Source organism: Salmo salar, chromosome ssa11 (genome assembly GCF_905237065.1).
Source record: "Salmo salar chromosome ssa11, Ssal_v3.1, whole genome shotgun sequence".
NCBI lineage: Eukaryota > Metazoa > Chordata > Actinopteri > Salmoniformes > Salmonidae > Salmo > Salmo salar.
The window spans coordinates 83,986,381-84,004,731 of record NC_059452.1 but is presented as its reverse complement, the minus strand read 5'-3'; the positions used below and the strand labels follow the sequence as shown (position 1 = coordinate 84,004,731).

The 18,351-nt window shown below is 41.3% G+C and overlaps 1 protein-coding gene across 3 annotated transcripts in view; it reads right to left on the bottom strand.

Moving 5' to 3' along the window:
- The window catches only part of LOC106563245 (colorectal mutant cancer protein), a 121,954-nt gene that overhangs the window by 19,514 nt on the left and 84,089 nt on the right, over nt 1–18,351 (bottom strand). For all 3 annotated transcript variants that reach the window (XM_014128653.2, XM_014128654.2, XM_014128656.2), the window contains 4 exons: nt 18,249–18,349; nt 12,932–13,115; nt 2,916–3,150; nt 1,979–2,191 (listed from right to left, as the gene is read on the bottom strand). In XM_014128653.2, the coding sequence (XP_013984128.2) occupies nt 1,979–2,191; nt 2,916–3,150; nt 12,932–13,115; nt 18,249–18,349 (733 nt within the window). The remainder of the gene's footprint in view (nt 1–1,978; nt 2,192–2,915; nt 3,151–12,931; nt 13,116–18,248; nt 18,350–18,351) is intronic.

The window sequence follows — 18,351 nt, the reverse complement described above, 5'->3', positions numbered from 1 at the left end:
TGATTACAGGGCTGTTGATGGAGATTGGAACATGGCTTCCATTAAGGTAGTGGGGAAATGGATATAGGAAGAGACAAGGGAGGAGGGGAAGATACTGGGAGATGCTGGTTAGTGTTGTGTGTGTGAGCGGGAGCGCGTGTTGGGTAATAGCCTTTGTGCTGTGTGCATTTTGCTTGATTAGGCTTGCAGTGTGTGTGTGTGTCACAAACATCCACTGCTCCAGGTGATGAATGGCTCTGATCATGGGCTCTGACAGAGCGGAATGATCTAACATAGTGTGTGTGAGTGAGAGAACTCCCCCACAGCGGGAGGTATGTGTGGCTATTAGAGTCTTCCCCAGTGTGTGAAATACAATCAAACAGGCCATTTCTAGACCCTAACAATAAGAATTGGTCTGTAGATATAAAAGGTAGCTGGTTTGAAAGCAGAGGGGGTGGGGGGAGAAAGGCAATAATAGTGGCTGCTCTGTCTTTCACTCTGAAAAGCACCTGCATTTACAGATGGCCCTTTGATTGGCACGTTCAACGCTGGCTGCTCCTAGCAACCGAGGAGTAAGCCTTATTGAACAAACGGAGCTACGGAGATAGCAGGGAGAGAAGGGGGGTCGAGCTTTAAGGTAGTGTGTGTATGTGTGTCTGCACGTAAAGCTGTAAGGGTGTGTGTTGGAATGTTGTGTGCATGCCAAGAGTTGTAAAGTGCATGTGTGTGTTCACGTAATCCCTGTCCCAGCCGGGGGACATGGAAGGGCACTGTTATCGTATCCAGTGGATTACAAGACTAATGTAGTGCCACCAGCATTGGAAGCTCAAGGCTGTGATCAGAGAGAAGCACACCTCTATTCCATTCCCTTTCTTAATCCTGGCACACACACTCACAAACACAACTGATCTCTGTCTATATGTATTAAAGAAATGGGCAGAAAAGACTATGGATGGTGTGAGGGGCTTAGTGCTCTGATATCTAATTGACCTCCCAGACCTCTTGGAGTCACACACACACACACACACACAAAGTCTTTGATAGTTTAGAATTGCACTTGGGACTCTGGAAGTCCTAATTTGTCTGCTTTCTCTTCCCATCCTCTCAGTTTCTTCTCCTCTTACGCAGTACAGTATCTCACTCTCAGACTTCCCCTCCATTTGCCTTCTTTCCTCCTTTCCTTTCTTGTACTCACCATTCTCTTTTCTCTCCCCCCTTCTTCCACTTTTCCTCCCTCTCAATACTCTTGTCTATTCTTGTACTCTCCCCATCTCCAGGTTTATTTTTTATCTCTGTCACTGTGAGTATACAGTAGGACTCTCACAGACACACAATGGCCCCTTCTCTAGGGCCACATCTGAGTACAGACAGACAGCTCCCCAGAGGAAAATCCCAACAGACTGAGAAAGTCTGAAGTAGAGACTTCTTTCTCACACAGGAGACTTTCACTAAGGGGAACACTAGTGTGCAACTGCCAACCTTTCAGAGTGACAGGCCCTCTCAGCTTTAGGACTGTTGTGTATGGGGGCTCAGAAGAATGGGGGCAACAAGACAGAGGAGGGAGAGAGGGGAAGAGATACACTCCAACGAGAGGAGATCGAGAGAGATAGACAGGGAGAGAGAGAGACTCCAAAGAGAGGAGAGAGAGAAGGGAGTGGACAGAGCTGTGACTCAGCCTCCAGCCTCTTCAATGATTCATGTGACTGATTGGTTCAGAGTGAATGCTGCTGCGTACAGGAGAGAGACACACCGTCTACAAGCCTCAATCTCAATCCAAGCCTGAACCCCGCTCTGTGGTAGACCTGTTGGGTCTGGGGCTTGTGTTTCCATAGGTGGACGAGGTCTCTTTTCGGGTTGGAGAATTTAGAGGGCGTAAATGTGGGTGCACCCTGGCACTTGCCCCTGCCATGCGGCCAGTATACATCTTAGAGGCCACTGTTTTGGGGGGGGGTGTTGTCTGGGCCAAGTGTGTGTGCATGCGTGTGTGTTGTCCACACACCTTAGCGGCTTGGCTCTTGTCTTTACTACTACTCCCAGTGGAGCTGAGGGATCTCCTGCGCTGCTCCTGCTGCTCCTCCACCTCGGCCTTGAGGTGCTCGATGTGCACCAGGTAGGCCTGCTCCTGGGCCTCCCGCGTGCTCAGCCGCAGCTCCACCGCCTTCTTCTCCTTCTCCAGCAGGTAGAGCTGGGCCTTCAACTCCGCCATCTCCTCCTGAGGGGGGAGGAGAAATACAAAAATGAAGGGTTAACAAGCTACAAGTTATTTTTATCAAGGGGTGTTGTAACCATATGGAAGGAAGGGAAAAAGGGAGGGAGGAAAGAAGGATAGACACTGAGTATACGAAACATCAAAGCTCATTACCGTGCCCTTTCACCACCCTATGAAGTTCATCATAACTCATTTCATCTGTAGTCTAATAAACTGCATGCTTTCCCAAGTCGTGGTGGGAGGACCACACAACATACCGTCACGTGACTCCAAGTTTACTTCGATATGATGGTTATTATATCGATATTTCTCACATAATTAATTTTATTGACACAGAAAGATCCCACCTTGTCTAGTGTATTTTGTTTTGTCGACATTTGGAAAGTATACAGACACGGTTTCCAACAGGTCTGTTGTGACATTATTTATCGCATAAAAAGGTTTGATGGAAACCTGGTTACAGACAGTGACTCAATTAGCCCAAGTCCAATTCTTCTTCTTTTTTTTAGATCGGTAAGTTAGTCTAGCGGCCAACTATCTGAACTTGTAGTAATCGTGGTTGAATTAACAACCGGGGGGGCCCCCGCTCTCACTCAGATATCATATTAAAAACTGCAAAAATGTCTCTCCACCACATGGCAAAATGAGTAGAATTGCATGAAAAGGCCCGTGTGTATGCTCTCCCTCCCACTCTCCTCTCCCCGCGCTCCCTCTTTCTCCCTCTCACCTTCATGGCCATGAGCTCCTGCATCAGCACAGCGTTCTCCAGGTCCAGACGGTGCGTGTCTCCCCGGGGCTTGACCTCAAGGCTGAGGGGGTCGACGTGAACGCTCTCTAGCTCCAGCATGGTCAGCTTGACTGCCGCACGGTCATTCTTTAGCTGCTGCACGTAGTCTTTCAGTCGCTGTTCGTCCTCCTTGGAGAAGTCTGTGTCGCACGAGCTGGTCGTGGAACTGGTGGTGCTGTGCACGCACGCACGCACGCACGCACGCACGCACGCACGCACACACACACACACACAAAGATAGAGATGAGAGGTACCATAAAATTTTGCTCTGTTGGATGATAGCTAGCATCTAGAAAGTAGTCTTCATTTCCCCTTGAACAGTTAAGATCACAATTAGAGAAGCTAAACTGTTCCTAGATCTGTGCCTTGCGAGTCTGACACGGGAAGAAATTAAGTCACCAAATACTGTGTAGAAATTGTCCCAGAGACTTCCCCCCGTTGTTTTTATTGAATATCCGAAACATACTTGCAGTGATGCTGCTCAACAACTACATCATACCAGTCATCCAACAGACTCCCATTCAGAGCGACACACAGAAGCATCCAGGGTCAATGCCCTGCCATTCCTGAACCTGAGACCAGAAACAGGCTATTCTGTATCCTCACAACAAAATCTGCAGCGCTTTGATGATTTTATGCCACAAATATTCAACATTTTGTTGGTGGCAAGAATTCTATATAATAATTTAAACTGAAAAGCACGGTCTTGAATCTTGTGTTGTTTTATATATCAACTCATACACCCTGTACCATGGAATCGGTACATCAAAAATCTCTTCCCAACTATTTTGCAATCTGTATGACACAGTTTTCAACATCCTGGTCCTCCAATGAAACTGGTATACTTTCTTATTTTTAGTCCTCCGCCAGTTTTTATCCTTTATATTGGGCAGACAGACCAGTTCCTTACCTCCTCCCGCTGCCACAGGCCTCCTCCATTTTTGGGGTAATGCTGTAATCAATTGGTTGTACTCTTGGATTGAGCAGACCTTCCAGTACAATTCTGATAACTCCATGAAGGACATAACTCTCCCATTCCAATTTACAATATCATTTAAGAACAAAATACCCTTTTCAAACAGCTTTCCCATAAATACAGGTATTTTATCAACCAGCACATTTGAGTTTAGCCATAATATTTGTTCTATCTTTTCAGGGGGATGAAATTGAAATCGTTGCCAGCTCTGCAATGCTTGTTTGAAAAAGAGATATACTTTGAAATCAATTTATCAAAAATGAGACATGGCAATCTGCACAAAGGCAAAAAGGCAATTTTTAAACAATGGATGAGCTTTTCTTAGTAATCTATTTGAGAACCATTTAGGGTTCAAATAAAACTTTTGAATAAGTGAAGCTTTTAGAGAGAGGTTTAGTGTTTTTATATTTAATCATCTCAACCCACCCAATTCATATTAATTATATAGATAGGCACATTTTATTTTGTCTGGTTTAGCATCACAGATAAAGCAAAATATTTTTTGCTCATATGATTTGAAAAACGAATCATCCTTTTTCCTCTTCATGGTTGCAGGATCTTGTCTATTTTTACACGTTTTCTATTGAAATTCATTGTGGAGAGCTTATTTATATATTTTGTGATATGAATACCAAGTATGTCTATTTCACCATCAGCCCATTTTATAGGTAAACTGCAGGGTAATGTAAAAGTTGTGTTTTTTAAAAGATCCAATACGTAATATTGTACACTTATCATAATTAGGTTTTAGTCCAGAGTACAGAAAAGTTATCTAGATCTTCAATGAGACATTGCAGGGATCTAGCTTGCGGACTTAATACAAAACTTGAGTCATCGGCATACATGGAGACCTTTGTTTTTAAGCCTTGGATTTCTACACCTCTAATGTTGTTATTGGATCTGATTTTAATAGCTAGCATTTCGATGACCATAACGAATAGATATGGTGACAGCGGCCACCCTTGTTTAACTCCTCTTGACAATTCAAAACTCTGAGAAGTAGCTGTTATTTACTATTTTACACCTGGGGTTGCTATACATTATTTTTACCCATTATATAAGAGAATTACTGAAATTGAAAAAAATCCAGGCATTTATAAATAAACTCCAGTCTTACTTTATCAAATGCCTTTTCAAAATCCACTATAAATACCAGGCCTGGCTTCTTAGATGTTTCATGATGTTCTATTATTTCTAGTAGTTGTCGTATATTATCTACAATGTATCGTCCATGTAACAAACCTGTCTGATCAGGATGAACAATACCTGATAAAACCCTTTTAATTCTGAGTGCTATGCATTTCACTAATATTTTTGCATCACAACATTGAAGTGTAAGGGGCCTCCAGTTTTTTAGGTAGACTGGGTCTTTATATTTGCCATCTGGGTCTTGTTTTAATAATAGAGAACTCAGACCTTCCTGTTGAGTACCTGACAGACTACCATTTCTATAGGAGTAGTTAAAACAATCTAACAATGGAGCTTTTAGTATATCAAAAATGGCTTGATATACCTCTACCGGTATGCCATCAAGCCCTGGGGTTTTTCCAGACTGAAAGGATTTAATAGCCTCAAAAAGTTATTCCTCTGTAATTAGGCCTTCGCACTGATCTTTCTGTATATTTGTTAATTTTCTTATTTATATTTATATTATTTGGAAAGAATTCCTTACCGTAATCTTCATTCAGTGGGAGAGGAGGAGACAGAAAAGAGAACATCTGCCTAAAATAATTAGCTTCCTCTTTTAAAATATCATTCAGAGAATCATAGATGACTCCATCTTCAGTAACGAGTTTCTGCAAATTCTTTTTGTTAGCATTCCTGTATTGGAGATTCAGGAAGAATTTTGGATCCACCTTCCTTGCGAATCATTCCCAACTATTTGCACATTCAGACTGAAATTTTTGCTAATTAATATCATCACACCTTTTGAGTTCCTTTGTCCATGATAGAAAATTATTTCACCACCCCATTCATTTTTCCACACAACTTCATCTTAGGATGTATAGTGTGTTTCGTGTAAACAGTTATATTGTTATGTTTTATTCCTTTTCTTTTAGCCATGTAAAGACTGATCTTTTTTTATAATCTGCTAAACCGTTACAATTATAACTAGCTATACTTATTTCACCCCTTCCCATAACTAGATACTATTCCCAGTCTAAATTGACCATAATTAGTGCTTGTAAAGTTACTGCCATCAGAGGTATTATGACTGTCAAAATTAGAGCTTTCAAATGTCTGATATTTAGAATTCAAGAAATAGGTTCTAGCAATATTTGTTTTAGTCCCTTGCCTATTTGCCGGTGAGCCAATGCCACAGATGTTATAAAATTGAGACAAGATATTATGTGTGTAGTAAATCTGAGTAGGTTGATGTGTATGATATTGGATGTGATTTAATGAGAGTGTGTATGATGTCTGTATAAGAGAAAGACTATAATGTCTTTGTCCAAATAAATAATTACTCTGCCAATTTGCATGGTTGAGTATCTATGTGTGTAACATAGACACTCAACATAGACACTTTGATTGTTTTTACTCTTTGCTGTACACAGTCCTTGAGAGACGATGATGAAAATTGCGCTGCAGTGGATACACCACCTCTACCCTCCGTTCTGTTGGCGAATGTACAGTCACTAAAGAACAAACTGGACGAGCTCCAATCGAGACTATCCTATCAACAGGACCTGAAGAACTGTAATATTCTATGTTTCACAGAGTAGAATACATCTCGTTGGCTTTTCCATGCATCGTCAAGACCGGTCGGCAGCTTTCTTTTTATTGGCCAGTCTGAGATATGGCTTTCTCTTTGCATCTCTGCCTAGAAGGCCAGCATCCTGGAGTCGCCTCTTCACTGTTGACGTTGAGACTGGTGTTTTGAGGGTACTATTTAATGAAGCTGCCTGTTGAGGACTTGTGAGGTGTCTTTTTTTCAAGCTAGACACTTGAATGTACTTGTCCTTTTGCTCAGTTGTGCTCCAGGGCCTCCCACTCCTCCTTCTATTCTGGTTAGAGACAGTTTGCGCTGTTCTGTGAAGGGAGTAGTACGCAGTGTTGTCCGAGATCTTCAGTTTCTTGGCAATTTCTCGCATGGAATAGCCTTCATTTCTCAGAACAAGAATAGACTGACGAGTTTCAGAAGAAAGTTCTTTGTTTCTGGCCATTTTGAGCCTGCAATCAAACCCACAAATGCTGATGCTCCAGATACTCAACTAGTCTAAAGAAGGACAGTTTTATTGCTTCTTTAATCAGAACAACAGTTTTCAGCTGTGCTAACATGATTGCAAAAGGGTTTTCTAATGATCAATTAGCCTTTTAAAATAATAAACTTGGATTAGCTAACACAACATCCCATTGGAACACCGGAGTGATGGTGGCTGATAAAGGGCCTATGTGGATATTCCATTAAAAAAAATCTGCCGTTTCCAGCTACAATAATCATTTACAACATTAACAATGTCTACACTGTATTTCTGATCAATTTGATGTTATTTTAATGGACAAAATTTTTAGCTTTTCTTCCAAACAGAAGGACATTTCTAAGTGACCCCAAACTTTTGAACGGTAGTGTGGTATGCAAAACTAACTATGCAAGAGATTTTGTTGTAGGTAGAACGCATCGGAGTAGGAATATATTGCACTGACATGCACAACTCAGCCGTACTCTACACACACACCGTGCAGCATAACCAAGATACGCTTGTTTTAAGATCAAAGCAAGAGCTGCATGTAGCCACGTGTGCACATTTGTTCATCCTTTGCTAGTTAGTGAGTAATTCGCCCAGTTATAGATAATTTGTAGTCCGCAATGGGGGAGTGATTGCTTCCTACAAGAGCACAAAACATAAACATTTCTAGACATCTTTGAAAAGCGAGTCTGGTAAAGAGCTTTTTTTTTGTCTTAAAAGGGTAGTGTTGTATTTTGAGACAGGCTTGAATAAGCTAAGTAGCCAATAGGCAGAGGGTAGCATAATTTGTCTGATTCTCTGTAATAATGGTATGGGAATAATATTTTGTAAAGTGGTTTCTTGCATCAAACACGACAACAACATTTTCAGTCACCTTGTCTGGAGGACAAGTGGATAAAAAGTTAATGTCAAGCACTGCGTGTTTTTTCTCTCCAAAAAGTAATGGAATGTAGGCCTACATTGAACATGACACCATTGGCTGCTAATGTAGGCTGAATGATAGAACAATTATTTCCATGTTAAATTGTTATGGGATGCATTTTCTCCATTGTTTTTATGGTAGACCACTCTTGTAGGCCTACATTATGATCAAATAGCCACAGTAGCCTACTTGACTACTGTCTGAAACTGTCATTTAAAGCGGGTACAGCCTTAGTGAGGCTAAAAGTTGCACAGAATTTTCACAATGTTCAAGTTAGCGCTCAGCAGACCTGACATTTGCTCAGTGCTGGGGAGGGAACATTGGCTGCAGAACATACTATTTACCAAGTTTTAATCTATATTTTTCGTAGCTGACTATTTACCACTACAAACCGATAATTGCACTAAGAGCGCACTCAACAAGCTGTATACGGCAAACAAGAAAACGCACACCCAGAGGCGGCACTTCTCGTGGCCAATGATTTTAATGCAGGAGAACTGAAATCTGTTTTACCTCAATTTTATATCAGCATGTCACCTGTGCAACTGGAAGCGACAAAATTCTACATCCCCTTTACTCCAAAGACAGAAACGCATACAAGGCTCTCCCTACCCTCCCTTCGGCAAATCTGACCATAACTCAAAACAGGAAGTACCAGCTCAATACCGAAGTGGCCCGATGAAGCAGATGCTAAGCTACAGGACTGTTTCGGTAGCACAAACTGGAATATGTTCCAGGATTCATCTGATAACATTGAAGAGTTACCACATCAGTCTCTTCATTAATAAGTGCATCGACGACGTCGTCGCCACATTGACCGTAAGTAAATAATATCCAGGCAACATCCACACTGAGCTAAAGGCTACAGCTGCCACTTTCAAAGTGTGGGACACTAATCCGGAAGCTTATAAGAAATCCAACTATGAACTCCGACGAGCCATTATACAGGCAAAGCGTCAATACAGGACAACTACGCCGGCTCTGACGCTCGTCGGATGTGGCAGGGCTTGCAAACTTACAAAGGGAAACCCAAAGGGAATTACAAAGGGAAACCCAGCCGCAAACTGCCCAGTGACGTGACACTACCAGACAAGCTAAATGCCTTCTATGCCCGCATCTTGACAAGTAAAGCTGAACCATGCATGAGAACCCAAGCTGTTCTGGATGAATTTGTGATCTCGCTCTCCGTAGCCTATGTGAGTATGACCTTTAAACAGGTTAACATTCACAAGGCCGCGCGGCCAGACGGATTACCAGGACAAGTACTCAGAGCATGCACTGACCAGCTGACCAGGTGGTAAGGGTAGGTAACAACACATCCGCCACGCTGATCCTCAACACGGGGGCCCCTCAGGGGTGGGTGCTCAGTCCCCTCCTGTACTCGCTGTTCACTCATGACTGCACGGCCAGGCACGACTCCAACGCCATCATTAAGTTTGCTGATGACACAACAGTGGTAGACCTTATCACAGACAACAATGAGACAGCCTATAGGGAGGTCAGAGACCTGACCGTGTGGTGCAAGGACAATAACCTCTCCCTCAACATGATCAAGACAAAGGAGATGATTGTGGACTACAGGAAAAGGAAGAGCATGCTCCTATTCTTATCGATGGGGCTGTAGTGGAGCAGGTTGAGAGCTTCAAGTTCCTTGGCGTCCACGTCACCAACAAACTAACATTGTCCAAGCACACCAAGACAGTCGTGAAGAGGGCACGACAAAGCCTATTCCCCCTTAGGAGACTGAAAAGATTTGGCATGGGTCCTCAGATCATCAAAATGTTTTACAGCTGCACCATCGAGAGCATCCTGATGGGTTGCATCACTGCCTTGTGTGTTAACTGCTAGGTCTCAGAACACAAGGTACTGCAGAGTAGAGGTCGACCGATTAATCGGAATGGCCGATTAATTATGGCCGATTTCAAGTTTTCAAAAGAATCGGTAATCGGCATTTTTGGGCACCGATTACATTGCACTCCACGAGCAGACTGCGTGGCAGGCTGACCACCTGTTATGCGAGTGCAGCAAGGAGCCAAGGTAAGTTGCTAACTAGCATTAAACTTATCTTATAAAAAAACAATCAATCATAACATAATCACTAGTTAACTACACATGGTTGATGATATTAATAGATTATCTAGCTTGTCCTGCGTTGCATATAATCGATGCGGTGCCTGTTAATTTATCATCAAATCACAGCCTACTTCACCAAACGGCTGATGATTTAACAAGCGCATTCACGAAAAAAGCACTGTCGTTGCACCAATGTGTACCTAATCATAAACATCAATGCCTTTCTTAAAATCAATACACAAGTATGTATTTTTTAAACCTGCATATTTAGTTAATATTGCCTGCTAACATTAATTTCTTTTAACTAGGGAAATTGTGTCACTTCTCTTGCGTTCTGTGCAAGCAGAGTCAGGGTATATGCAGCAGTTTGGGCCGCCTGGCTCGTTGCAAACTGTGTGAAGACCATTTCTTCCTAACAAAGACCGTAATTAATTTGCCAGAATTGTACATAATTATGACATAACATTGAAGGTTGTGCAATGTAACAGTAGTATTTAGACTTAGGGATGTCACCCGGTAGATAAAATACGGAACGGTTCCGTATTTCACTGAAAGAATAAATGTTTTTATTTTTGAAATGATAGTTTCCGGATTTGACCATATTAATGACCTAAGGCTCGTATTTCTGTGTGTGATTATATTATAATTAAGTCTATGATTTGATATTTGATAGAGCAGTCTGACTGAGCGGTGGTAGGCAGCAGCAGGCTCGTAAGCATTCATTCAAACAGCACTTTCCTGCATTTGCCAGCAGCTTTTCGCTGTGCTTCAAGCATTGCGCTGTTTATGACTTCAAGCCTATCAACTCCCGAGATTAGGCTGGCAATACTATAGTGCCTATAAGAACATCCAATAGTCAAAGGTATATGAAATACAAATGGTATAGAGAGAAATAGTCCTATAACTACAACCTAGAACTTCTTAACTGGGAATATTGAAGACTCATGTTAAAATGAACCACCAGCTTTCATATGTTCTGAGCAAGGAACTTAAACGTTAGCTTTTTTACATGGCAAATATTGCACTTTTACTTTCTTCTCCAAAACTTAGTTTTTTTCATTATTTTAACCAAATTGAACATGTTTCATTATTTATTTGAGACTAAATTGATTTTATTGATGTATTATATTAAGTTAAAATAAAATAAAAGTGTTCATTCATTATTGTTGTAATTGTCATTATTACAAAAAAAAAATATATTTTTTTTTGTGTGTGTATGTGTGTATATATATATATATATATATACACACACAAAAAAAATCGGCCGATTAATCGGCACCAGGTTTTTTTGTGGGTCCGGCATGGGAAAATCATAATCGGTTGACCTCTACTACAGAGGGTAGTGCGTAAAACCCAGTACAACACCGGAGCCAAGCTTCCTGCCATCCAGGACCTCTATACTAGGCGGTGTCAGAGGAAGGCCCTAAAAAATTGTTAAAGACTCCAGCCACCCTAGTCATAGACTGTTCTCTCTGCTAGCGCACGGCAAATGGTACAGGAGCACCAAGTCTAGGTCCAAGAGGCTTCTAAACAGCTTCTACCACCAAGCCATAAGACTCCTGAACAGCTAATGAAATGGCTACCCAGACTATTTGCTCCCGGCTACTATCCAATCAAATCTACATTGACATTATCCCACCCCAGGTAAGCCGCTATTGGCTTAATTAATTTCCAGCAATATTGCCTGTGTCTGTTTGGTGTGCACATTTTTCTATCACGCCGTATGTAGCCAGTTAACGACGCTAGTAAAGATACATCGTCTGGGTAGACAGTAAGATCCCCAAAACCTTGTCAATTAATGTTAACTGCAAATTAGGCTTACCTGACAGATATATATAATAATTATTTGTATCAATTGGGTGGCCATTTCATTGCTAAACTCTGCCATGACATGTGCTGCAGCAGTGGGCCTAACAGCAGTAGTGGGCCCCACACATTCCTCGCTTTCTGAACGCGCAATTAAAGGTGATTACACTCTAATCTAAATGTATTCGGTTTTTTTCCCACAGACCTCAAAATTGGTATTCGACGTGATTTAAGCATTGACCTTGACTCAGAATACAGTAATATTGAGACTAATTAAAAAAATATATATATATAAAACAGAATTACGGGAAATATAAAAAATAATTGTATGGGGCCCCTTAGAGTTGTTTATTAACCATTATTTTACCAGGTATATTGACAGAAAACACATCTCTTTTACACCAAGGACCCAGGGAAGAGTGGCAGGGTAGAGGAGAAGAATGTGCCTATTTGAAAGCTATAAAAAAAAAGTAAGAGTAGCTCACAACATGTTTAATTTTTGCTAGAAAAGGTTGGAGACCACTGCTCTAGAGTGTACTGCAGAGCACTGTAGACCCTCATCTCCTACACTATTGTCAATTTTCTGCTGTGCCCCTGACTTACATGTGAGCCGCATTTGACTGTCATGTATTTTCTCTCCCAGAGCAGTGACTGTAGGTGAAAGCTTTGTTTATGGAGCGGCTTCCTTGGCTGAACTGTCATGGGCACTTGAGCAGAGGGTTGGCTTTAATTATGTTTCAATATGGATTGAAAGCATAAACTACAGCGGTTCCCAAACTGTGGGGGGCGCAAGGGATGGCAGGGGGCGTGCGTGGGTATTATGACTATTATGTACTAGACTAAACCTATTAATGTTACATTGAGCTGGGTGAATGGAATATGAATGACAGTCATCCAATATGCTGTAATAGAAATAAGGCCATGCTCATAAAAAAAAAAAAATCCTCCATCTTAAACGGCATCGACTGCCACTGATATACACACATACCTAGTGTGACTATTGGAGGACAGGCTCTCCCATGGTTGAACACTGCAGCCAGTCACAGCGAATGCGGCTCCACAGCTACCGTCCAGCCTGCCCAGAAGATCCTTGGCTGCATTCTCTGCTGTCTTCCTGCAGTCATGGGCCCTCTTCAGGATTTGAGTGATGCTCTCCTCTCCCAACTTCTCGCCTACACACACACACACACACACACACACACACACACACACACACACACACACACACACACACACACACACACACACAGTAGGAAGAGAGATGTCAAATAGCTTTTATTTGCTGGAGTCATTGTAATTGCCAGGGCTGTCACGAGGCCAACATTACTATACATACTATATCTAAAAAAAATACACTAAATTAATTAACCATGATTGAATGAAGTATTCAAACTGAAAATGTACTATACACATATGGCTATACAAGGCTGCAAATACTATATGTAATGTTAGTCAGCATTAGATGAATAAGGGGATGTTCATCTGAGATACTGTTGTGATGCATGAAATGCCTCACTGAAGACATGACAGCTGAAGGAGTGAGGGAGAAGAGTTGGGGAAGGAGGGAATCAAAGGAGTTGGAGATTAACGCTTGATTTTTTTAGAGGGAAGAATATTTAATATTGCAGATAGATTGTGGCTTCCATCAATGTAATTGTCCACATCATTTCCAATCCCACATATAGATATATAGAATAATATACAGTTGAAGTCGGAAGTTTACATACACTTAGGTTGGAGTCATTAAAACTAGTTTTTCAACCACTCCACAAATTTCTTGTTAACAAACTATAGTTTTGGCAAGTCGGTTAGGACATCTACTTTGTGCATGACACAAGTCCTTTTGACAACAATTGTTTACAGACAGATTATTTCACTGTATCACAATTCAAGTGGGTCAGAAGTTTACATACACTCAGTTGACTGTGCCTTTAAACAGCTTGGAAAATTCCAGAAAATGATGTCATGGCTTTAGAATCTTCTGATAGGCTCATTGACATCATTTGAGTCAATTGGAGGTGTACCTGTGGATGTATTTCAAGGCCTACCTTCAAACTCAGTGCCTCTCTGCTTAACATTATGGGGAAATAAAAATAAATCAGCCAAGACGTCAGAAAAAAATTGTAGACCTCCACAAGTCTGGTTAATCCTTGGGAGCAATTTCCAAACACCTGAAGGTACCATGTTCATCTGTACAAACAATAGTACGCAGGTATAAACACTATGGGACCACACAGCTGTCATACCACTCAGGAAGGAGACGCGTTCTGTCTCCTAAAGACGAATGTACTTTGGTACGAAAAGTGCAAATCAATCCCAGAACAACAACAAAGGACCTTGTGAAGACGCTGGAGGAAACAGGTACAAAAGTATCTATATCCAAAGTAAAATGAGTCGTATATCGACATAACATGAAAGGCCGCTAAGCAACGAAGACGCCACTACTCCAAAACCGCCATAAAAAAGCCAGATTATGGTTTGCAACTGCACATGGGGACAAAGATCGTACTTTTTGGAGAAATGTCCTCTGGTCTGATGAAAAAAAAATAGAACTGTTTGGCCATAATGACCATCGTTATGTTTGGAGGAAAAAGGGGGAAGCTTGCAAGCCGAAGAACACCATCCCAACCGTGAAGCACGGGGGTGTCAGCGTCATGCTGTGGGGGTGCTTTGCTGCAGGAGGGACTGGTGCAATTCACAAAATAGATGGCATCATGAGGAAGAAAAATTATGTGGATACATTGAAGCAACATCTCAAGACATCAGTCAGGAAGTTAAAGCAAGGTCGCAAATGGGTCTTCCAAATGGACATTGACCCCAAGCATACTTCCAAAGTTGTGGCAAAATGGCTTAAGGACAACAAAGTCAAGGTATTGGAGTGGCCATCACAAAGCCCTGACCTCAATCCTATAGACAATTTGTGGGCAGAACTGAAAAAGCGTGTGCGAGCAAGGAGGCCTACAAACCTGACTGTGATGTGATGAAAAAAATAAAAGCTGAAATAAATAATTCTCTCTGCTACTATTCTGACGTTTCACATTCTTAAAATAAAGTGGTGATCCTAACTGACCCAAGACAGGGAATTCTTACTATGATTAAATGCCAGGAATTGTGAAAAACTGAGTTTAAATGTATTTGGCAAAGGTGTATGTAAACTTCCGACTTAATCTGTACAGTTCCATATTCTAAAATGGATTAAATAAATACAAATCTACACACAATACCCCATAATGACAGTGAAAACAAGTTAAGAAATGTTTGCAAAACTATAAAAAAACAAAAACAGAAATACCTTATTTACATAAGAATTCAGACCATTTGCTATCAGACTCGAAATTGAGCTCAGGTGAATCGTGTTTCCATTGATCATCCTTGAGATGTTTCTACAACTTGATTTGAGTCCACCTGTGGTGCATTCAATTGATTGGACTTGATTTGAAAAGGCACACACCTGTCTATATAAGGTCCCACAGTTGACAGTGCATGTCAGAGCAAAAACCAAGCCAGTATGTCGAAGGAATTGTCTATAGAGCTCCGAGACAGGATTGTGTCGAGGCACAGATCTGGGGAAGTGTACCAAAACAAAGTCTGCAACATTGAAAGTCCCCAAGAACACAGTGGCCTCCATTATTGAATGGAAGAAGTTTGGAACCACCAAGACTCCTCCTAGAGCTGGCCGCCCGGCCAAACTGAGCAATCGAGGGAGAAGGGACTTGGTCAGGGAGGTGACAAAGAACCCAAAGGTCACTCTGACAGAGCTCTAGAGTGCCTCTGTGGAGATGCGAGAACATTCTAGAAGGACAACCATCTCTGCAGCACTCTACCAATCAGGCCAGGCGGAAGCCACTCCTCACTAAAAGGCACATGACAGCCCGCTTGGAGTTTTACAAAAGGCACCTAAAGATTCTCAGACCATGATAAACACCAAGATTGAACTCTTTGGCCTGAATGCCAAGCATCACATCTGGAGGAAACCTGGCACCATCCATACGGTGAAGCATGGTGGTGGCAGCATCATGCTGTGGGGATGTTTTTTAACGGCAGGGACTGGGAGACTATTCAGGATCGTGGGAAAGATGAATGGAGCAAAGTACAGAGAGATCCTTCATTAAAACCTGCTCCAGAGTGCTCAGGATCTCAGACTGGGGCGAAGGTTCACCTTCCTACAGGACAACGACCCCAAGCACACAGCCAAGACAACGCAGGACTGCCTTTGGGAAAAGTCTCTGAATGTCCTTGAGGGAACCAGCCAGAGCCCGGACTTGAACCAGATCGAACATCTCTGGAGAGACCTAAAAATAGCTGTGCAGCAATGCTCCTCATCCAACCTGACAGAGCTTGAGAGGATCTGCAGAGAAGAATGGGAGAAACTCCCTCAAATACAAGTGTGTTAAGCTTCTAGCGTCATGCCCAAGAAGACTCTGTAATCGCTGCCAAAGGTGCTTCAACAAAGTACTGAGTAAAGGGTCTGAATACTTATGCAAATGTGATATTTCTGTTTTGTATTAGCAAACATTTCTAAAGACCTATTTTTGCTTTGACATTATGGGGTATTGTGTGTAGATTGATGAGGGAAAAAAACTATTTCATACATTTTAGAATAAGGCTATAACGTAACAAAATGTGGAAAAAGCCAAGCGGTCTGAATACTTTCCTACGGCTGTGTGTGTCTGTGTCTCTCTCTCTGTGTGTGTGTGTGTGTGTGTGTGTGTGTGTGTGTGTGTGTGTGTGTGTGTGTGTGTGTGTGTGTGTGTGTGTGTGTATATATACAAAGGTTCTATATACACACACACAACTGTTCAAAAGTTTGGGGTCACTTTGAAATGTCCTTGTTTTTGAAAGAAAAGCAATTTTTTTGTCAATTTAAAATAACATCAAGTTGATCAGAAATACAGTGTAGACATTGTTAATGTTGTAAATGACTATTGTAGCTGGAAACGGCTGATTTTTTAAATGGAATATCTACATAGACGTACAGAGGCCCATTATCAGCAACCATCACTCCTGTGTTCCAATGGCACGTTGTGTTAGCTAATCCACGTTTATTATTTTAAAAGGCTAATTGATCATTGCAATTATGTTAGCACAGCTGAAAACTGTTGTTCTGATTAAAGAAGCAATAAAACTGGCCTTCTTTAGACTAGTTGAGTATCTGGAGCATCAGTATTTGTGGGTTCGATTACAGGCTCAAAATGGCCAGAAACAAAGAACTTTCTTCTGAAACTCGTCAGTCTATTCTTGTTCTGAGAAATGAAGGCTATTCCATGCGAGAAATTGCCAAGAAACTAAGATCTCGTACAACGCTGCGTACTACTCCCTTCACAGAACAGTAGTACATTGAAAATCTCTTCCCAACTATTTCCCAATCTATATGGCACAGCTGTACATTTTTTGGTCCTTAAATGAAACTGGTATACTTTTTTTATTCATCACAATTTTCTTTTGCCAATTTTGGTCTTCAATGCAGGGTTGACAGACAAGTTCCTTACTTTTGCTGCAATTAGTTGGTTGTAATTTTGATATTTCCAATATATTTCCATATATTTATGTTAGCTGCATGTGACATAATTCCACCAGTCATATTTATGATATCACTTAAAGATACCTTTTTTTTATCCCAAAATATTATTTCATATCAATTATTTATATATTTCAGTTTAACCGTAATATTTGTTGTTTATTTTCTGTTGGATTAAACTGAAATAGCAACCAACTTTCTATGGCTTGTTTAAACAATTTAGATATTTTGGAGATTATTTCATTTTCAAATAACCGAAAGTGAGAGGCATTTATAGATAAATTCCTGTCGTACTTTATCAAAAACCTTTTCAAAGTCCGCTATGAATACCAGGCCTGGTTTCCCAGATGTGAAAAACCTGTCTGATTAGAATGAATAATATCTGACAATACCTTTTTAATTCTAAGCACTATTTACTTTGGTAGAATTTTTGCATCACAACACTGAAGTGTAAGGGGCCTCCAATTTTTTAAATGGACTGGATCTTTATATTTATTTAGTCTGATTAAAGTTTGTGATGGGAGGATGAAGTGAAGTGAAGAGAAAACAGAAGGAGTGATGGAGGTGAGGTTTGTAAAAGAATGAAATGAGTGAGAGTGGAGCAATTTATAAAAGAGAGTATATAATGAGTAATAGATTAAAAGAGTATTTTTGAGAGGTGGCCTCTGCTTTGATTGGTTGGAGTTCAACTGTGGGTCTCTGAATGTAGGAAGAAACAAATCAGCACTGATCAAAGAACAAACGAGCCTGTGTAGGCATGAAAAGTGAGTGTGTGTGTGTTACTCACCTACGTCGCCCACTCCGGCAGCTCTGAACTGGCCCAGTACCAGACTCTGTTCACTCTCCGCCAGCGTCAACAGCAGCTCATAGGCCTCTATACACTGTTCACT